At 39.9% G+C, this 22,669-nt stretch overlaps 1 protein-coding gene across 5 annotated transcripts in view; it reads left to right on the top strand.

The window, feature by feature from the left end:
• Window positions 1-13,387: 13,387 nt before the first annotated feature.
• CENPE (centromere protein E) overlaps window positions 13,388-22,669 on the top strand; it is a 55,123-nt gene continuing 45,841 nt past the window's right edge. For all 5 annotated transcript variants that reach the window (XM_072118843.1, XM_072118827.1, XM_072118819.1 and 2 more), the window contains exons 1-15: window positions 13,388-13,539; window positions 15,417-15,502; window positions 16,669-16,758; window positions 16,973-17,091; window positions 17,900-18,019; window positions 18,123-18,204; window positions 19,168-19,235; window positions 19,310-19,384; window positions 19,526-19,665; window positions 19,832-19,961; window positions 20,403-20,528; window positions 20,675-20,830; window positions 20,923-21,082; window positions 21,164-21,320; window positions 21,422-21,908. In XM_072118843.1, coding sequence (XP_071974944.1) covers window positions 13,484-13,539; window positions 15,417-15,502; window positions 16,669-16,758; window positions 16,973-17,091; window positions 17,900-18,019; window positions 18,123-18,204; window positions 19,168-19,235; window positions 19,310-19,384; window positions 19,526-19,665; window positions 19,832-19,961; window positions 20,403-20,528; window positions 20,675-20,830; window positions 20,923-21,082; window positions 21,164-21,320; window positions 21,422-21,908 — 2,052 coding nt within the window. In that variant the 5' untranslated portion in view covers window positions 13,388-13,483. The remainder of the gene's footprint in view (window positions 13,540-15,416; window positions 15,503-16,668; window positions 16,759-16,972; window positions 17,092-17,899; window positions 18,020-18,122; window positions 18,205-19,167; window positions 19,236-19,309; window positions 19,385-19,525; window positions 19,666-19,831; window positions 19,962-20,402; window positions 20,529-20,674; window positions 20,831-20,922; window positions 21,083-21,163; window positions 21,321-21,421; window positions 21,909-22,669) is intronic.

Raw genomic sequence — 22,669 nt, 5'->3', positions numbered from 1 at the left:
ACATTACTAAAGTAGAGGATGGAATCACTAATACAAAACAAAACAAATTCCAGCGTGATGCACAAGATTATGCCACTGACCAGGTGTATGTGCGAAAACGGTACAATTATGGGAACACATTTAAGACCAGGTCTATTCTAAAAAAGAGAAAATCGTACAAGAAACGCAGGAATAATAGCAAAGTCAGCTTTACTGATACTTCAATTGCCACTACTTCTGATGACCTGTCTGATTCCTCCGCGTCTTCCACACCTGTCACAAGAGGAGCTCCGATTGAAGCTTCCTCTAAACAACAAAAAGACAAACAGAGCAAAAATAAAAAATCAAAAAACGCCGAAGAGGAGGCAGGAAACATCGATCCAGCCTCCAAAAAATACACGCTGAGGAAACAGAAATAATACACAGTCCTGTTTACAACCTGTCAAGCTATATCATTAGCCCCCAACAAATATCCCTTTTATCTAAAGGTATGGGCTTTTCTCCTACAAATAACTTCGATATTTTTCGAACCATCCTGGATGTAAATAAATTTGTGCGTAATATCACCTTGCGCAAACATTTTTCTGCATGTGAATATAATCATCCATGTGATGCCCCTGAAGAAGAAGAAAACGTGACAGATTTAAGTCTGAATAGAGACATGAATTCGTTTGAGGATCAACTTCATATTTCAATGCTACGTCAACTGCAGGGTGAATCTGAACATGGAACAACCATTAACCGGAATAATACATTCAGGACTACGAATCCATCTTTTTATCCTGTCACTTCGCGATCACCTGCAATGGACACTTTTCAAGAACAAGTGGAACGTGATCTTATGAGTCTAAAAGAAGAAATTACATCCGCACAACAACGGAACTTATCTAAGCTGGAATACAAGGCAATCCAGGAATTAAAAAATAACCCTGACCTTCTTGTCCGCGCTGCGGACAAAGGAGGAACCATAATATTGTTGAATGCTGAATTGTATAAAAATTTAAATTTGGAAATTCTGGGGGATACGTGTACATATAAAAAATTGAGGTCTAATCCCACCATCGCATTCCAAACTCAATTACATGATCTTCTGAAATATGGTTTGAGTATAGGGGCTATTTCCCAAAAAATTGTAGATTACCTGTATGTCCAGTTTCCGGTCACCCCAATCTTTCACTCATTGCCCAAAATCCATAAGGGGATTTTCCCCCCTCCCCTCCGCCCCATTGTGGCGGGTATTGGGTCTCTGAGTGAAAGATTGGGGGAATGGGTGGACCACCACCTACAACCATTGGTGTCCACTATACCCAGCCTCCTCAAAGACACCAAGCATGTCATTTCCCTTCTAGACGGCACAAATTGGAAAGAGGAATATTATTGGCTATCCTGCGATGTGGTAGGTCTGTATCCCTCATTAGACCACAATGTTGCATTACAATGTCTTTCTTATTGTTTAGAACATTATAGCCAGTATACATCTGCTGTCAAGGAGTTTATCATGTTATCGGTTGAATTTTTGTTAAAAAAGAATTACTTTACATTTAATGATGAATTTTTTTTACAGTTGTGTGGGGCTTCTATGGGGGGTAGGTGTTCCCCATCTTTGGCTAATCTTTATATGGCCAGATGGGAGGAGCTCTACCTCTTCACAGAAACCAATCCTTACCTTTCCCATATCAGGTGGTATGGTCGCTATATTGATGACCAGCTCCTGATATGGGAGGGTACGGTCAATGATGCCAATAACTTTATACAGTACTTGAACTCCAATACCATGAATCTAAAATTCACTCACAATATCCAGGAGAAAAAAATTCACTTCCTGGACATTGAATTAACCAGCACCACCAAAGTACATATTTCTCCATATGAGAAACCAACGGCATCAAATTCCATTCTTCTAGCCAATTCCTGTCACCCTAAACATGTGATAAAGAATATCCCCACAGGAGAATTAATACGTACTAAAAGAAACTGTTCTTCACCAACTTCCTACGAAATAGAGGAGAAAAAAGTCCATAACAGGTTATCAAATAGAAATTATCCGAAATGGATGCTCAATAGAGCATCCCACATCGTTAAAAACATACCTCGAGACAACCTACTCTACTTATCTAATAGAAATTCTAACAGTACAAATAATAATGGTAATATACCTAAAACAATACCCACAAAATCATCCCCCCCAATTGTTTTTTCCACCGTGTATAGCGTCCAATATAGAAAAATAGAGAGGATAATTCATAAAAACCTACCAATATTATATACGGACCCAGCATTGACACACATAGTGGACAAAAATATTAAATGTGTAGCCAGAAAGGCTCCCACTTTAGGGAGCATATTATCGCCCAGTCTATTCCAACAAAAAAAGATAAAAACCACATGGCTCAACACTAAAGGATTTTTTAAATGTGGAGCCACAAGATGTAAGTGTTGTTCCATTGCGGATCCCAACAAAACCTTTTCTTCCTATCATGTAGACACGGAATATGATATAAAACAGTTTATTAACTGTAACACTAAATATGTGGTGTATCAAATACGATGTTCTTCATGTTGTTTAGACTATATTGGATGTACCACTAACAGCTTAAAAACACGCATTAGAAGACACCTGTCTGATGTCAGTTCAGAAGGTGCGGTACATATCTCCGCGGTATCAAAACACGTCAGAGACTGCCATGCGGGTGACTGGAGTGTGCTTAAATGCAAGGGAATAGAGAAAATTACTAAACCAAAGAGGGGTGGGGACCTAAAACGAATACTTCTAAACCGTGAAACATTTTGGATTTTTACGTTACGAACAAGAGTCCCGTATGGTCTGAATAAGAAACAAGACCTTATCCACTTCTGTTAATGGGTCTTTCCCCCACACAACATTAGGTATGCATTACACAGAAAACATCATGTTTTTAATGTATATGTGTTTTTTACATTTGTTTGTAGCATATCAAGAGTTAAGTGTAAAACCATGTGATCTAACAATGACTTATATAAGGCAACCATGCAGTAAATTGTGCATAAGCCATGAATAAGGTCATGTACCGAAACGCGTAGGCTTGTAGCCTTTATGTTTTTGTCTCTCCATGTACTGTGCTGTACAATCTACTTTTTTAAAAAGGACTGAATAAATTTTGCTATTTTTACTTATTCACCGACTCCTCGTGCTCAGCTGGATTTCTTCCAATTAGTACTATTCCTCGGTGTGCACCTGTGGCCAAGGTTGTCCGTGCGGGAGCCAGTGGAGTCAGAGAAACTGCATTGTCTGGACTGTTTTGGTGAGCTGATTTTCTTCTTTTTTGAATATTTTTTTCTATATACTGCAATACTACTGCTATACAACTGTATTGCAGTATATGCCACTGGCACATTGTAACGAATCTGCAGAAACCATGCAGCCTTGGGTCTGACAAAGACCCAAGGCTGTCATGGCAACCGATCGCTGCCCCGATGACGTCGTACGGTGACGTTGTAAGATGATTGCACCAACGTGCCACCATCCTTTAAATGTTGGCGGCGGCATCAGACCGGTTAATACCCGCGGTTGGTGCTAGCACCAATCACGGTTATTAGCAGTGGGTCTTTGCTGCAATATGCAGAAAACCATACCTCTGTTTGAAGAGGGCTCAGCCCGTGAGCCCTCTTCATACAGCCCCCGTACCGCTACGCCGTACACGTATGCTGAAGAGGGTGAAGGAGTTAATAGTTAATATTCTAAACCCCCCCCCCCACACACACACACAATTAATTATTTAATATGCTGTCCCTCCCAGAATTATTTATTTAATATGCGGCTGCCCCTCAAATAAATAGTTAATATGCTGCTGCCCCCCCAAATAAATAGTTAATATGCTGCTGCCCCCCCCCAAAATAAATAGTTAATATGCTGCTGCCCCCCCAAATAAATAGTTAATATGCGGCTGCCCCTCAAATAAATAGTTAATATGCTGCTGCCCCCCCAAATAAATAGTTAATATGCTGCTGCCCCCCCAAATAAATAGTTAATATGCTGCTGCCCCCCAAATAAATAGTTAATATGCTGCTGCCCCCCAAATAAATAGTTAATATGCGGCTGCCCCTCAAATAAATAGTTAATATGCTGCTGCCCCCCCAAATAAATAGTTAATATGCTGCTGCCCCCCCAAATAAATAGTTAATATGCTGCTGCCCCCCCAAATAAATAGTTAATATGCTGCTGCCCCCCAAATAAATAATTAATATGCTGCTGCCCCTTTAATTCATTAATTAATATGCTGCTGCCCCCTTAATTCATTAATTAATATGCTGATGCCCCCCCCAATTGATTTGTTAATATGCTGATGCCCCCCTTAATTAGTTGATATGCTGCTGCCCGCCCCACAATTAACTATTTAATATTCAGCCCTACCCCAATTAATTATTTTATATATTTAGGGCCCCCACCATCTTTTACTGCTGTTCTATTAAAAAAATAAAACCTTATACTCACCTCAGGTCCCGCGTCTTCTTTCTTCTTGCCGCGTCTGGGCAGAAAAGGGTGCGCGGCTGCGTGATGACGTAATCACGCGGCCGCGCATCCTAGTTCATGGAGCGATGTGCGCCGGGGTTGTCTTCCGGCCACATCGCTCCAGTTATAGTGCTCGAGCGGCCGGAAACGGCCGCATCGAGCACTATACAGTGACGGGCAGGAGCTTCCGGTCCGGACGGACGGAGGCTCCTGCCCGACTGCCGATATGCCCGCCGGGGGCCCCAGCAGGAGCTTAATCATTGGCGCTATTGGAGTGCCAGGCCGGGGGCCCCTAAGCAATAAATCTGGATCCGGGGGCCCGGCGCTGGCGCTCCAAGAGCGCCAATGAGGATCCGGCTCTGCAGTAGAGACACAACTAATAGTCACTTACTGCCACCATCTCCATAGGTATAACAGATTAAAACACAAAGCACTTTTTAATACCGTATATTCCGGCGTATAAGATGACGTGGTGTATAAGACGACCCCCTACTTGCCTGTTTAAAATATAGAGTTTAAGATGTATTCGCCGTATAAGACTACCCCTTTTCCAACGCATACAAAACACCGGTAAAAATTAAAAAAAAAACTGATTTGAATTTAACATGGTCCTTTTTTTAATTTAAATTCTTATGACATGGAGGTATATAGCAGGAAAACTGTCGCTCATAAACATAAGGCATACAACAACAACATTACCATCATCCATTTTACTGTAAATGTTACCATACTGTACCTTAAATTTTTATTTTATTAAATATTCCATGCCATGTACTCAGAAGCGGGAAAAAAATTCCAAATGCAATGAAAATGGTGAAAAAAAGCATTTGCACCATTTTCTTGTGGGCTTGGATATTACGTCTTTCACTGAGCGCCCCAAAAGACAGGTCTACTTTATTCTTTGGGTCGGTACGATTACGGGGATACCAAATTTGTATAGGTTTTATAAAGTTTTCATACATTTACAAAAATGAAAACCTCCTGTACAAAAATTATTTTTTTGATTTTGCCAATTTCTGGCGCTAATAACTTTTTTATACTTTGGTGTACGGAGCTGTGGGTGGTGTCATTTTTTGCAAAATTTGATAATATTTTCAATGATATCATTTTTAGGACTGTACGACCTTTTGATCACTTTTTATAGATTTTTTTATATTTTTCAAAATGGCAAAAAAGTGCCATTTTCGACTTTGGGCGCTCTTTTCCGTTACGGGGTTAAACGCATTGAAAAACTGTTATCATATTTTGATAGATCGGGCATTTTTGGACGCGTTGATACCTAATGTGTTTATGATTTTTACTGTTTATTTATATTTATGTCAGTTCTAGGGAAAGAGGGGTGATTTGAAATTTTAGGGTTTTTTATTATAATTTTTTTTTTTAACTTTTTTTTATTTTTATTTATATTATTTTTCAGACTCCCTAGGTTGTCTGATCGATCCTACCATATACTGCCATACTACAGTATGGCAGTATATGGGGATTTTCCTCATTCATTACAATGTGCTATCAGCACATTGTAATGAAGGGGTTAAAACAAAATAGCCTCGGGAAGACCCGAGGCTACCATGGAGATGGATCGCCCCCCCCCGATGACGTCACGGGGAGCGGCGATCCCAGGTAAGATGGCGGCGCTATGCAGCAAAGCAATATGCAGCAAAGACTTACCGGCTATGGAGAGGGCTCAGCCCGTGAACCCTCTCCATGCAGCGCGACCCGACCGCCGCCGTGAATACACGGCGGGCGGTCGGGATTACCGGCGTATAAGACGACCCCAGAGAAGACAGAAGATATACGGTAGTTTAATTTCTTTGAAGTGAGAGAACTACTGCAGTGATGTCACAAAAATGGCTAAAAAATGTAGTGGGTTGTTTGTATTTCACAAGTAAAGTGTATGAAAAACATTTCAAGGATTGGAAAAACTTAAACCTATTGTAGCATTTCCACCCTGAGGGCGCCTTCCCACGTGGCTTTTTCTCAGGTTTTTAAAAGCATCCAAAACACAAGTGGGAGGAGGGGGGTCTGCAAATCCATACCACTTTCGTTTTCGCTGCGTTTAAAAATGCAACAAAAACTGCACGTGGGAAGGCGCTTTGAGTCAATAAAATAGGTGTGGTGGGATAGGGCTTAATAAGGGGGACTGGCATACCACACCACACAAAAACAGATTAATTGTGTCTAAGGGTGCGGTCACACATACCACTAGTATTGCATTTACAAGCACAATACTAGTCCCTGGGAGGGTGCCTTGGCCCAATTTTATGTGGGTTTCCGTGTAAACGCATGCGATGGGTAACTAGCACCTGATGTCTTGTATTAACACAACACAAGACACTGGGTGCTGGTTACCGATCGCATGCATTTCCATGGAAGTGCATATTTCGATCGAGCCACCCAGGAACTAGCATTACGTTTCTAAACACAACGCTAGCAATACGTGTGACCAAGCCATTTTGATTCCCTTTAGAAACCGAATGAAAGTGTGCACGGTTGTGACCAGCACCTAGTGTCTTGTATTGTCTAAATGCAAGACACAGGGGGGCAGATTCACTTACCCGGTCCTGTCGCGATCTTGCGGCGCGTTCTCCAACGAGGATTCAGGTTTTCCGGCGATTCACTAAGGTCGTGGGCCTGATGTCCACCAGGTGTCGCTGCTGCGCCGAGGTCCGCCGGAGTTCACCTGTTTTTTCTCTGTGCATGTGAGTGCTTGATTTTGCGTGATTTCCGCGTTTTTTCCGAATCCGTGGGGTTTTCCGTCAGCCACACCCCCCGATTTCTGTCGTGTGAAAGCCGAAATCCGATCGCACGTGAAATCCCAGCGGAATTCGGCCCAAAACTGAAAAAGCGGCCCTTAGTGAGCCCTTAGTAAATGAGCCCCAGGGTGTTGTTTACCGATCGCATATGTTTTCATAGAAATGCATATGCGATCTGACCGTGGCACGCCCCATTGCACTTAAATAGATTTTGGGGAAGATTTATCAAGCTGTCTGAAAGTCAGAATATTTCTAGTTGCCCATGGCAACCAATCACAGCTCAGCTTTCATTTTACCAGTGCTCATGAATATTTTAAAGGGGAGCTGTGATTGGTTGCCATGGGAAACTAGAAACATTCTGACTTTCAGACAGCTTGATAAATCTGCCCCCTTGTCTCTAAACTGAGTCACAGCGGTCCGTGTTTTGCACATTAAAGCTAATATCTAAGCCAGTTCTTAGAGAGGTATGATATTCCCTCAAGCACAGTAGAAATGAAGACGGCCACATAAAGTATCAGTTTTGATTTATCATCTTCTTTGAAGATTTTTCACAATTTTCTATAAATTTTAAAGTAACTGACCAGCACAATTTTAACCAGTTAAGGACCGGGCCCTTTCCTGTTTTTTCATTTCCATTTTTCACTCCCCACCTTCAAAAATCTATAACTTTTTTCATTTTTACACATAAAGAGCTATGTTATGGCTTGTTTTCTGCGTAACAAATTGCACTTCATAGTGATGGTATTGAATATTCCATGCCATGTACTGGGAAGCGGGAAAAAAAAATTCCAAATGCAGTGAAAATGGTGAAAAAACGCATTTGCGCAGTTTACTTGTGTGCTCGGATATTACGGCTTTCACTGTGCGTCACAAATGTCTTGTCTACTTTATTCTTTGGGTCGGTACGATCACGAGGATACCAAATTTGTATAGGTTTTATAATGTTTTCATACATTTACAAAAATTAAAACCTCCTGTACAAATTTTTTTTTTAATTTTGCCATTTTCTGGCGCTAATAACTTTTTTATACTTTGTTGTACGGAGCTTTGGGAGGTGTCATTTTTTGCGACATTTGATAATATTTTCAATAATATCATTTTTAGGACTGTACTGCACTTTTTATAGATTTTTCAAAATGGCAAAAAAGTGGCATTTTCGTCTTTGGGCGCTATTTTCCGTTACAGGGTTAAACGCAGTGAAAAAACGTTATTATATTTTGATAGATCGGACATTTGTCGATACCTAATGTGTTTATGATTTTTACTGTTTATTTATATTTAAATCAGTTCTACGGAAAGGGGGGTGATTTGAATTTTTAGGGTTTTTTTAATTATAATTTTTTTAAACTTTTTTTTTTATTTTTACTATTTTTTAGACTCTCTAGGCTACTTTAACCCTAGGTTGTATGATCGATCCTATCATATACTGCCATACTACAGTATGGCAGTATATGGGGATTTTCCTCCTCATTCATCACAATGTGCTATCAGCACATTGTAATGAAGGGATTAAAATGAAACAGGCCTGGGTCTTCGGAAGACCCGAGGCTGTCATGGCGATGGATTGCCACTCCTCGATGACGTCACGAGGAGCGACGATCCTAGGCAAGATGGAGGCGCCCATCCGCCGCCATCTTTTTGAAGCTAGCGGCAGCTTTGCTAGCACTGATCACGGATGTTACCGGTAAGTCTTTGCTGCAATAAAACCTTCAAACAAAATTAAGGTTTGATTTGGAATTCACTAATATTTATCATTAATACATTCATTTATCTGCAAAATTTACCCACATTAACTGAATAAAAGTAGAAAATGCATCTAGGAATATTTTGGGCAGTTTTTTCCAAGTAAGAGAACACCCCATATGTGGATGTAACCCACTGTCAGGGCACATTCACACGTGGAATTTTGGTTGCGTTTTGAAACACATTTCAAAGGCTTCACCTGCGATCACATGTTGCGGTAAGATTGCTTTTTCTTTCTTGTTCAGTTAACGTGTTGGAAACACAATGTTACCAAAATATGTGATCACAAGTGGAGCCTTTGGATTGCGTTTCCAAATAAAACTAAATGCCTCGAGTGAACATGGCCTCAGGTACCACAAACCTTTATCCCAGAGAGTTTGTAAACTTTTTGTGGTTTAGGGGGCATATTAAAATCTTGCCACTGACAGTTTTTTTCCATTATACATTCTATTTATCGCTCCCCACTTTCAAAAATCAAAACATTTTATTTTTTCGTGTACAGAGCTGTATGACGGTTTGTTTTCTGCGTAACAAATTGTACTTCCTAGTGATGGTATTTTCCGTGTACTGGGAACTTAAAATACAATTCAAAATGCGGTAAAATTGACAAGAACCTGCATTTCTTGTGGGCTCTGTTTTTACGTCCTTCACTGTGCATTCCAAATGGCATCTCTAATATATTCTTTGGTTCGGTATGATCACAGGGATACCAAATGTCTAATTAATAGATTTTACCAAAAATTAAAACTTTTTGTACCCAAAAAAATTATTACTTTTACCATATTCTGACTCCAATAACTTTTTCATACTTACGGAGTAGGTGAACATGTCATTTTTTCGAGGACATTTTCATTGCTACCATTTTGGGGACTGTGCAACCTTTAGATCAGTTTTAATTACATTTTTTATGTGTTGTGAAAGGGCAATCTATTTTTATAGATTGTGAATTTTGGGACTAGGTGATACCTAATATGTTTTTTTTACTTTTTCCACTTTTTTTATTATTTATTGTTTTATTTGTGTTAGGGGTTTTTGAGAAATTCTAATTAATTTTATTTTTGTTTATTTTTTGTGTTTTCTGTACATTTTTTGTTTTTACAATACTATCATAAGAACTACTGATCATGTGATCACTAGTTCATACTAATGCACTGCAATAACCATGTATTGCGGTGCATTAGAAGTGCCAGCCTATGCATCTGCCAGGGGCTAGACCAAGCAGGCACATGCCGGTGGCAGACCAGGAGACCTGGATCCGGACTGTTAGAGCAGGGTCCCGGATGGGCACTGCTCTTCCCTGCATGGGCCCCGTGCAAAACTTAGGTTAGGCCGACGGGCAGTCACTAAGGGGGTTAAGGTTGATATTGTACTGTTTGGGGTGGGACAATGGGCGTGGTTTTTGAAAAAGGAAGGGGCTTTTTGTCCCTCTTTCTCTAACTCAAAAGTTGGGTGGTATGCTGCTGCACCCACCTAATAATGTGTCCATGTATGGTGCAATGATGACACTCCAAGAAGGTCAAATACCCACCAGAGCCATTCCTGGTACACTACCCGAGGACAAAAAATGTCTTTCATCTGTAACAAAAAGTGCAATGACAGGGTAATATAAAAGGAAAAAAAAAAGGAAGGACAGGTCTCCATGGAGGGTGGCAGTGTTTTACATAAGCAGCAATACTCTTCACAGTGATGGGCACATCTGGTGTTCCCTATGTTGTAGAAGTCCTAAACAGGTGTCTGTGGGAAATGTCAGTCAAAAAGAGGAGCAGCAGGAAGCCCATCATGGCATTCAGTCTGCTCCAGAAAAGAGGGGCAGGGCCATGCTTGACAGATAACGGGGACAGTGGTGGCAGCACAGAGGCTGCTACACCAACCCCCAGGGAAGACCCCGCAGGGAACCCCTGTCAGAGCAGGAGGCAGGGCGTACCCCACAGGGAAGCCATGTCAGAGCGGGAGTCAGTGCAGGACATACCCCGCAGAGAAGCACTGTCAATGTGGGGCAGACCCAGCCTGATAGTGGAGTAGAAGGATGGGGTGGCAGTGTGGGGTAAAGCATCATGTGATATTTCTGGGACAGTGCACAGCTGATGTACTGGCACATCATAGACAGGAGATGTGTGTTCATGTGATAGAATCCGACCTCACAGGAAGACCTGTGCGACCATAGTCAGGATGAGTTTATGATTGTACCAGGAAAAAAACTAATTACACATAAGAAGAACTGATGGAGACAGATTATAAATATATCAACACTTGATTTTTTTTAAATATCATCAAATTACAAAATATATTATTTTTCTATTTCTGAATGTAATTAAGAATTTAGAATTTAAAAAGAATTAAAGGGGTATTCCAGGAATCAGCTTAAATCATATACAAATGGGTCCTTAAAATATAAGCTAATGTGTAATTTCTTGTTATTTACAATGTTGCTCCCCTAAGCAGAAAATGCTGGTGGCATAGACTGTAATGAAGAATTAAAATGCTACTGACCCTTTAATCAGTCCGTTAATTTCCTCCCCGCGGAGAAGACACAGGACAGAATATGGCCACTGGTCACATGTCCACATCACATGACCTGCACCTCCCTGGGCAGGTCATGTCATCACCACTATGCTTGGCTGTAGTCGGTTGGTTGCAGTGCATCCACTATGGCCAGTGTTTTGGTAATCGCAGTTACACATCATTACTATGGTAACAGAGCAAGAAAACCTGTTAGATCATCACTGGGAGCAGAGCATAAGAGCGAGGAGGACATACTGAGAACTAAAAGATCTTGGGACTTGTAGTTTCCAGTGGCGGCCATATTGGTGATAACTCTGCATACTTTAGAGAGGCCATAAAATTTTGTGAATCATAAAATCAAACTATTTAAGCTCCATTTTGTGACAGATGAAATTGAGTTTTGTATATTCATTTATTTTATAGCATCATGGGTTTTTGTAATAGACAGTCATATTCTCGGAATATCCCTTTAACCTAAAAGAAAAGAAGTAGTAAGGAATTCTGTAGTAACGTGCACCAAAACCTGTCTTAAAGGGTTTTTTCATCATGGATATTTAGGGCATATTCATGGAAATATCTGAAATTCATTGTATATATATGTCTCCAGATAGGTGGCTCTGGGACCTGTACCTATCTGGAGAAAGGGGTTTCACAACACCCTTCCCACAGCCAGGCCAAAGTCTGTCATACATACATGGACAGTCTTTAGCGAAGTCTGTGGGAGCAAAGAAAACATATAGGGGCACATTTACTTCCCCTCCCGATAAACGAGGTGCGTTGTCGGACGAGGATTCGTAGGTTTCGCGATTCACTAAGATTCCCTGCTGCGGTCCGCCGGAGTTCATCTTCTTCCTGTGCATGACTTGCGACACAATTTTGAATGTTAAATCCTGCGCTTAGTTCAAATCAGTAGGGTTGTCAGACGCCGATTTGTGTCGCATGAAAGTCCGGTCGCATGCGCCAAAAACCCCAGTTAAATGCGCCGGAAACAGTCGGGAAACCCGACGAAAATGCAGTCCGTGGACCCTTAGTAAATAAGCCCCGTAGACTGCTATTTTTGCTATGGAGAGTGGATGTGTTCCACACTGTGCTTCAAAATAATAGACAACCCTCACAACAAAACTGACCACACTTTGCCCCCCTAATGTATCAACTATACCCCTCACAACACATCATGATTTGTCACAAGACAATGAATTTTCAGCCCTCTACCTTTTTCATTATAAAGTAAATAAAGTATTTATGTGGTGACATTTATTACACCTTCTAACATGCCCGTAACAACCAATCACAGCAGAGCTTTTCTTTCATATGGGGTTACTATTGGTGCCATAAGCAGTACTTCTTTTAACCAGATATATAACTTTGTTTCCCTATAATAGCATGCGTTAATAATAACAGTGTGCAGTATGGAGCACAGTGCACTGCTCTTTATTCCACCATTTTAATACGTCTCTAAATTGTAATTTAGCTCTATTAAATCAAACTTTTATAAATTGACCAGTTTTAATGATGCACTGCCGCCTGCAGGTGACAGCACAATGTCACAAACACATCTAATAAGTCTTCTATATATTCCAGTAACTTGCATAGGTAGAATGCATTTCTGATTTATGCGAACTAGTCATTTACATAAACAGGAAAGAAGAACGCTAATCAAAAAAAAAAAACTAAATTCCGAGCGGAGTTTGAACCTTGCAGCATCCCGTAGAGAGCAAGTTCGGAACGAACCATAATCTATTTACAGGAAGAGAAAAAAATAATCACAGCATAGTTAAATTCTTTCACATGACGCTTTATGCACTGTGACTACGGTAATAACAACTACACAATTGTTCATCTGAGTCATCTTATAATAAAAACACAGAATGGTACAGTCCGACAGGGAACGACTTTGCCGGAAGTTAAAATGACGTTGACCAATCAGTGTTTAGAGTGAGGGAATTTCAAATTTGTAGTTGAAGCAGGCGCTGGCAGATGGGAGACACAGGGAAAGTAGGGTGGACACGGCCACGACATGTCGGAGGGGGACGCTGTCAAAGTGTGTCTGAGGGTCCGACCGCTCATTCACAGGTAACGCTCCTACATGAATCCCACGGTGGGGAATGTTTCCACTGGCGCCCGCTCTGTCCCGTTCGTTCTTATTAATATCAAAACCGCCTCTGTTGCGTTTCTCTAGTAATGGTTCAGGCTTCGGCTGTGTTCACATGTAGCGGATAAGTTGCATAAATCCATAAGGTTGTTCCACGGTTTTCCATCCAGTTCTGCTTTAAAAAAAAAAATGATTTTTTTCTTTCATGTTTTTCCTGTAAAACCTGTAACCAAATAAAAAAACATGACAAGGCTGCATACATTTTCATCATTGAAAGCGGTTTACTTGCATTTTAGCCTCCGTGTGTGTGAATATGTACTTGCAATGTCGTTTTGAAGTAATTATTTGCTTGAAGTCTTTGTCACCTTTGGTTTAAATAACTGGCAAGTGCCACAATGAGGAATAATTTAGACATTCACAAAAATGTAGGTTCCAAAAATCAGAGGATAACTGTTAAATATTAAATTCCTAATGCTGAATCCTGCAGCACCTAAAAGGGAAGTTTTTGTTCTTAAACCCATTAAAGGGAACCTGTCACCAGCCTCACAGTTGTTAAACCCAAAAACATACCGTGTAGTGTTTATTAATTGTCGTCCAGGCATGTCCTTATAATGATTCTGAGCTGGCTTCATGCTAAAATATCAACTTAAAAAGGACCTGTCACATCTAAAAACTTCACTAGGAGCTACTTGCTAAAGTAAGCAGCTCCTTTTGCTAAAACAGTGTTACACTGCTAGCGTTCTCAGAAACCTCCGATACCGCTAGCAGATACTGCTGCGATGTACACTAGAAACACCGGACTGTGCTGGAAGTGGTCAGGTGTATTCATGAGGAGGTGGGATTAGGGGCGGTGGCCGATGGAGTGGTCAGGGCATTCTGGGGAAGAGGCAGTGCCTTGGAGCTGCTTACTTAAGTAGGCAACTCTAAGTGCTGTTTTTATAGCTGACAGGTCCTCTTTAAATTCAAGGGCAGGTAGCAGTCAGGGGGTGGGGTTCGGGGTAGAGTGGTCAATGGGTTCTGAGCGTTCCCTCCATTTAATCCAGTTATACAGTATAGGATTCGTGCTGAATGACTACCAGTTGCTACAAGTAAACAAGGTTGCCACAAGGTTCACTTTATTTTATTTCCGCATTGGACCTCCATTTTCACAGAAAATAATAGGAACTTTCGGTTCAGTGATGTCAGGTGTGTTTAGTAAATCTCCCAAGGGCACAGGAAAAATTAGTTTTCAAAATGCTAAATAAAAATAAATGGCCTATACCTTCACTGAGACCCCTCATTTGAAGTTCTATGGACCTATTCTTTAGCATCAGTAGTGTGATTACAGTATATTATCTAGGTAAATATAATAATATTTGATATCCTATAGGACTGGATGCTTGTGGTCCGAATGCATCTGTATAATGACCCAAGTTCTTGTCCTGATGGTTGGTCTAGTGAAACAAACATATATAACCATACATCCCTTTGATTTATCTTTTTTTTTTTTTTCAGACCATTGACCTGTGTTTAGGAAGGGAATTAAAGTGGTGTTCCTATTCCAGGAAATAAATATTTTTGTCTGTAAAGTCCTACAATTTTCCAATATACATATTGTATCAATTCCTTTTTGGTTTTCTAGGTCTCTGCTTGTTGTCTTTCTATAGGAAACAATTTGCTGAAACTGGAACACCCCTTTAATATGTTCTGTATAGTATGACCATGTGAATTGGGCCTTAGCCATCTACATACTCCAGTTACTTTTTGGCCTGTTGGATTGCAGAAGTGTGTTTTTTGTTTTTGTGTTTAATTGGCAATCAACAACAATAAAAATGTTGGTCCAATATATAATTTAATTAAAACCTCCTCTAATCTGCAGAGAACAAGGAGAGCAAGTCCATCTATTATGGAAAGCGGACAACAACACAATATCTCAGGTTGATGGAACCAGATCTTTTAATTTTGGTAAGCTGTTTATTTGGTGTTCCTAAAGACTGCGTGAGGTTAGTGTGGTCCCACAAAGTTTCCATCCATACTAGCTCATCTGCAAGAGATGTACTCCTTTTTCCATGAACACCTCAACATATTTTTATTATTAGGTTTCTAGTCTGCTTAAATTGTTCACTTTTAGGAGGAGATTCCTTGACTATGAAAAGTGCCCCCCCTGCTGGAACTCCCAGGAGGTTAATGTGTTGGGAGTTTGACTAAGTGTTCCATTTCCCTTTAGATACAGCTTTCAGTGCTTCAGGATGCCTGGTACACTTGATCACCGATCTGATACCTTTAGGTTATCAGTATAGATAATCGGCATTAAGCCACTGATCCTTGGGACCTCAGCACTTTAAAAGAATGGAGGTCTGGTACTGATAATTGATGTATTGACAGAACACGTGCTTGACCTGCTGTTCTTTTGATTGGTTTGGGTTCAACCACTGGGAACCACCAATAAGATTGTTATCGTCAATTTGTTAATAGAACAAATTGATACATCTTAGCATAGTATACAAAAGGAAAAAACCGTCCCTTCCAACCTCTCAACTCCTGAGTTACATTAAACTCTCCCACACAGCCAAGCACACATATTTTTGGATCATCTGGCATCCTGATACCAAATACCGTACCCTATTTATCAGCCTTTTGGCATTTTCCTATAAAGATTCCAGCACTTGGCACCTCGAGGACATGTGCATATGTGCATATCATCAGCACCCTCTTCATTGCACCTTAGACAGCAGTAATCCACCCATAATGGGTGCATGGTGACTCCAGCACACTAACCCCCCCCCCCTCCCCCCATCCCACCTCCGCTTCGCATTTCCTCAGCGTTCAAGCCATCTGATCCCCTAGTACTTTATCCAGGAGTACTATATATACCAAAGGGATAGACCCTCATAGTATTACAAACCTCTTTAATCATTACATAACAACCATTTAAATCATTTGGTTCCGTCTGTGAAACATGACAGACTCTGAACTAAAGATGTTCTTTGTAACCATTCTCTACTCTCTCCAAGATAGGAGATACTTGCTAGGGAGCCCCTGCTATACTAACTCCCTTACAGGGAGTCATCATCTTGACAGCTCTATTAGAAATTATCCTTTTAGTCTTTAATTTCTTCTTTGTGTTATAGATCGTGTCTTTCATTCACAAGAAACAACATGTCAGGTCTATCAGGAAGTGGCGGTTCCTATCATTCGCTCTGCTTTACAGGGTTACAATGGTTAGTAACTTGCATCTCTGATGCTTTCCTGTAGTAATGTGTTATTAATAAGTTGATAGATTTATTTTTTTTGTAAAACTTTTTATCTGATTTACTAAAACATTACAAAATAAGTAAAAAGTAGCAAAAACAGTGAATGTGTTTACATGACAGGTAAGGGGAGTTAATGGGCTGGCCCTGTTAAATGATAATCTTACTTTATTTTTGCTATTAGGCACAATTTTTGCTTATGGGCAGACGTCATCTGGAAAAACATACACAATGATGGGTACTCAAGAAAATCTTGGAATAATCCCTCAGGCTGTTCAGGAGATTTTCAAAATCATCCTGGAGGTATGTTTATGTCTTTAGTCTCATCATACATCACATGTCTTTAATGGGCTTGTACCAAGTTACCACAGCAAAGGGGATAACAAGCTGTTTAGTGAGGTTTCAAATGCTGGGCCCCCCACCTTTCTTAAGAACGATACCATGCCCACTAATGGATGGAAGAATTCCATCCTGCTGCTCCATTCAATAGTATGGGAGTGATGGAAATTGCTGAGTATGCCCCTTTGCCATCTCCGGCACTTAAATATATTGTTGGTGATTTATACAACCCCCATTCTTTTATTGCTGCGGGTGTCACTCTTGTGATTGGTCAGATACTCGCAGTTCAGATTGTCATACCTCCTGCTGTGGATAGGGAATAGCTTGCAAACTTGGTACAACCCATTCAAGTTTAAGCTCTACCGATTTAAGAACAATTTTAACTTATCTTTTAAAAAGTTATAGCATCTTAATTACAACGGCATTTAAAGGAAATCTACCTGCAGGATCAGGGATTGTAATCCGAGCAGCTCCGCTCTTCTTTTAGCTTCTTTATACCCTCAAAAATATCATGCAAATGAGGCTGACATGCTCCGGGCTCCATAGCTGTTAATTGAGGCCAGAGACCCTCATTTCATTTGCAGGATTTTTAAATCCATGATCCTGCTAGTAGATGTCCTTTTAAAGTGTCTTTATTTTGGCTTATGTGACTTGTACAAAGGCAACCAGTCATGGAGCACCTCTATTGTAACCATATAGAAAAGGAATTCCTTAAGCTGGCCATTGAAGTAGAGCCAAGTCCACTCTACAGTTTGTTGCTTTTTCCTTTTAGATACCAAGCAGGGAATTTTTGTTGCGCGTTTCCTACATGGAAATTTACAATGAAACTGTCACAGATCTTCTTTGTGATGATAGAAAAAAGAAACCTTTGGAAATTCGAGAAGATATTAATGTGAGTGAAAAAGGAAATCTTTGCCAAACCTCATCTTTTTGAAGATTTCTATGTAGAAAATCCTTTTAAATTGCTTTTTCTTTTTTTTTTTTTTTTCTTTCAGCGTAACGTCTATGTGGCCGATTTGACTGAAGAGCTGGTAACTGTACCTGAGCATGTTATGCAATGGATCAAAAAGGGGGAAAGTAAGACTTTAATTACTTGTTTGTCTTTGGGGAAAACTGACTTCGTGTTGTGTATGTGGCAGACACTGGGTAGATAAGATGTTGGTGCCTCTTGTACATTCTATGTCCCATTCAGAATAGTTCTAAAGAGGACCTGTCACACATAAAAAGGCAAGGAGAGCTGCTTATTAAAGAAAGCAGCTCCTAGTCCTACAACAGATGTATCAGTGTTGCAATGATACTGAAACCTGATAACACTAGCAGATACTGCCGTGCTGTACAATAAACGCCAGACTGTGCTGTAAGAGGCCGGGTGTATTCATGAGGGGGCGGGAATAGGGGCTTGAAGCTGGACAATCAACACTGGCCTATGGAGTGGGAGAGGCAGTCCGGCCTTTCTATTGTAAAGCACGGCAGGGTCCGATAACGCTAGTAGCGTAACACTGCTATATCTGTTGTAGCAGTAGGAGCTGCTTACTTTGGATGCAGGTCCTAGTGGCTTTTATATGCATGACAGGTCCTCTTTAAGTTGTAACGAGATGCTCATTTACACAAATGTAATGGGGACCTATATGGCGTCCCCGTTAACGTCTAGGACGCCCGGTCACTGTGTGGTGAGCCCACATTCTCTCACCGCACAGTGACCGTGCATGTCGAAATATAGGACATGTCCTGTGTTATGGTGCCGGTCGCTTGCTTCTCCTCTCCAGTCCGCAGCTGCATGTTTTCCCGGGCTACCGGTTACATTGTGTTATTGTACCCTAACACTGTCAAGCATTTGTTAATAATTGTTACATATTTAGGGAATTGTAGATGGTGAGTGGGCTCTAAATTGATTCACATATGCAGATGTACCAGGAACATTGATCACCTTCTCTAAGTTTCGGCAGGTTACGTTCAACACTCATTCTTGCTTTTTAATGGCAACCATGGCTGGTCTGCTTGCTAAGTGTTCCATTTAGCATTCTATTTTATTTTCCTCAGAAAACAGGCACTATGGTGAAACCAAAATGAACGATCACAGCAGCCGTTCTCACACAATATTTAGGATGGTAAGGTTTCTTTAATTAGTTTCTATTTAATAATTTAATTTTGTTTCTTACACAAAATATATTTTCTGTAACAGATTGTGGAGAGCCGTGAGAGAAATGACCCAGGAAATTCAGAGAACTGTGACGGTGCAGTTATGGTGTCTCATCTGGTAAGTTGTAGATTTGCAGATGAGGATATGCTAAGGTTATTTATGAATAGTTAAACTTTTCACAAATGCTTCAAAACCCATAAATTCTCTAGCTTGATTTAATATTTTAGTATTGTTATGGGGTTTATTTTGTCGTCTTAGAACCTTGTTGACTTGGCTGGCAGTGAAAGAGCCAGCCAGACTGGTGCAGAAGGTGTTCGATTCAAAGAAGGTTGTAATATCAATCGTAGTTTGTTCATCCTTGGACAAGTTATTAAAAAACTGAGTGATGGCCAAGTTGGGTAAGTGTATTTTGTCTCTATTTTTTATTTATTTAGTTCTGATTTTTAGTTTTTCTTTTCTATTTTGCACTTTGTCACCAAAATTTAAGTGAGATTTCATGTATACTAGAAAATGAATGAATGTTTTTACTTTGCAATTAACTTTTTTTTTCTCTCTCCCTTTCAGTGGCTTTATAAATTACCGAGACAGCAAGCTCACACGAATTCTTCAGAATTCATTGGGTGGAAATACAAAGACTGTAATCATTTGTACCATCACCCCTGTTTCATTTGATGAAACCTTGAGCACTTTGCAGGTAACTTGTCATCTCTATCCTCTAGAGTTTAGGCACAGCACACACTAATTCGATTTCTTAAAGATCATAGTTGTAGTGGCATTTTGGTCATCTCTTACCTTTTATCAAGCTAGTAATGGTAGAGGAATAGGAGCCTGGGTGTAGTGAGGAGGGGTTTTCTCAATGACTATTTTCATGTGCTCTATTGGGTGGAAACCTGATAAGCATTCAAAATATATTAAGGATATTTATTTTAGTAATATAACATTAGACAATACATCTAACTTCCCTGTAGCTTGATGTTTCTTATTTTATTAAGAAGGTTGAAGTTGGTTTACAATAACTATGAGTAACCTGACTTTTTAAAGATATAATTGCTCTATACTTTTGCAGCACAAAGATGACTGATATATCTGTCCACAAACATTTATTCATGTCATCTGTGTGGTTTTTACATTGCAGTTTGCAAGTACAGCTAAGCATGTGAGAAATACTCCACATGTCAATGAGGTTTTGGATGACCAAGCTTTGCTCAAGAGGTACAGGAAGGAAATTATGGATTTGAAGAAGCAGCTTGAAGAATTGGAGGTACAATGATTTCCCTGCACTTTTTTTTAATGCTTCTTGCTTGCAATGTCCCACTGTGTATAGTTCTTTGTCATTGAATGTATCTCTGTTATATATGCAAGTTTTATATACTGTACTATAGAATGTATTTATCTTTGCTTGTATAGGCCTCTTCGGAGATCAAAACTCAAGCTATGGCCAAAGAAGAACATTCTCAGTTGCTAGCGGAAATTAAAGGGCTTCAAAAAGAAAGAGAAGATCGGATATGGAATTTAACAAACATAGTTGTTGCATCTTCACACCAGTCCAATGAAGACCAAAGGGTACAGTCTTTCTTTTACCCAATACAACATTTCTTTGAAGACTTCTTTCTGTACCATTATGCCATATTTTTTTCCTTTTTAATATTTTAAAGGTCAAACGAAAAAGGAGGGTCACATGGGCTCCTGGAAAGCTGCAAAATAGCTTGTGTGCTTCTGGCATTTCACCATTGGACATTGGGTCTCAACTAAGTGCAAACTTTATCAAGAGACCAAAAGTTTCCGAATTTTCTTCCATTCAGGAGGGTGATGATTGTAAGCTTACTTTATGCTTCAGTCAGACTTTGCTTCTTGAAAGAAGTTTAATAGAAATTAATTTATTCTTTTAAATTTCAGCAATGTGTACAGAATTTTCTGATTTTGAAGATGCAGGCCGTGCATTTGATGACTTTCCTCAAGAAGCAGACTGGAATTTTGGAAGCAAAGTCACTCATAGGGAGAAGGCAACTACTCTGTCTCATTCCATGATAGATTTTTCATCGGCAAGCACAAGGTTATTTTTTTATATTTTTGTTGCTATATACTGTGTAACAAGGGTGTGTATTTATTTATTTTTTGTTTGTTTTACATTTTACTATTTTATTTTCAATACAGTGCTACTAAAGAATCTTCCCTACAAAAATGTAAAGTTCTAGAGCAGAAAGTTGCTGAGTTAGAAAACCAGCTGAAGAAAGTAAGTAAGGAATATGAGGGAGAAGTTGAGAAAAGAGAATCTCTTGAAAAAGAGACTGCAGCTTTAAAAGTCCAACTTAAATCAAAAGATGGCAGTGATAAACTTGTACAAACTGAAGAGCAGGGAATGAATAGTTTAGAAGACAAAATTCAAATTGTTCCTGTGGGCGGTGAACAAAATCCTGGAGACCAGCTTGAAACCTCTGAAAAACTGACACTCTTGGAAACTGATGATGAACAAGAGCTGGAGAAACTGAAGCATTCCACCATCAGCACTCAGACAGATGGATATTGCCAGATTCCTGTGCAAGAGCAAGATTCAAACACTATTCATGATATCTGCCGTGAGAAAATCCAAATGCTTGAACAGAAGATAGCCGATATTGAAGAAAGTTCAAGTCCTGAAAATGTGAGAAACCATACAGGTTTTATAAATGTGTTAAAAACATTTCTTTAAAGAACTTCTACCACCAGGATGAAGGATTGTAAGCCAAGGAAACTGACATACCGATGCGTGTGCCCAATCTGGTAGGATCTGCTCCTCTTTAAGCTGCTTATACCCTTGTTTTTAAGAAAAAATGTTTTTTAAATATTGCAGATGAGCCTGAGGGGCTCCAGGCTTCATTAACAAATATGGTGCCTGGAGCCCCTCAGGCTCATTTGCTTAATTTTAAGTCTTATTTCTAAAAATCAGGCTAGAAAAAAAAAAGCTAAGAGTGGATCTTGTCAAAGAGGACACAGACCAATATGTAAGTGTTCTTGGTTTACAATCCTTCATCCTGGTACTAGATTTCCTTTAAGCATTCACCTGAAACCACCAGTGTATATAACTCATGGTCCTTTGTTCAATCAGTTTCTAAAGACTTTGAAAGATGAGCACTATTAGTGTGGTGGATGACAAGCATAGATACAAATGGCATAGTGGCAGCGACCTCAAAAGTGTGATGTTTGCCGATAAGTTGCATACTACGTGCAGACTTTCGGTGCAGAAAATCAGCATTGTGCTATAGTAGCTGCACCGTGAACGGGATACAACCAAATTGATAGTATCTGTGCGTGATGCAGATCTTCATGTGAAAATACACATTAAAAAACACAGATTTTTACATGGGTTTTCAATTTTGGCGTACCCTAGCACAGGTTTTATGGTACTTTTTAGTGTAATTGAGG

Source organism: Engystomops pustulosus, chromosome 1 (genome assembly GCF_040894005.1).
Source record: "Engystomops pustulosus chromosome 1, aEngPut4.maternal, whole genome shotgun sequence".
Classification (NCBI taxonomy): Eukaryota; Metazoa; Chordata; class Amphibia; order Anura; family Leptodactylidae; genus Engystomops; species Engystomops pustulosus.
Note: the sequence above shows the minus strand (reverse complement) of the source record. Positions and strands in the feature narration are given on the sequence as shown.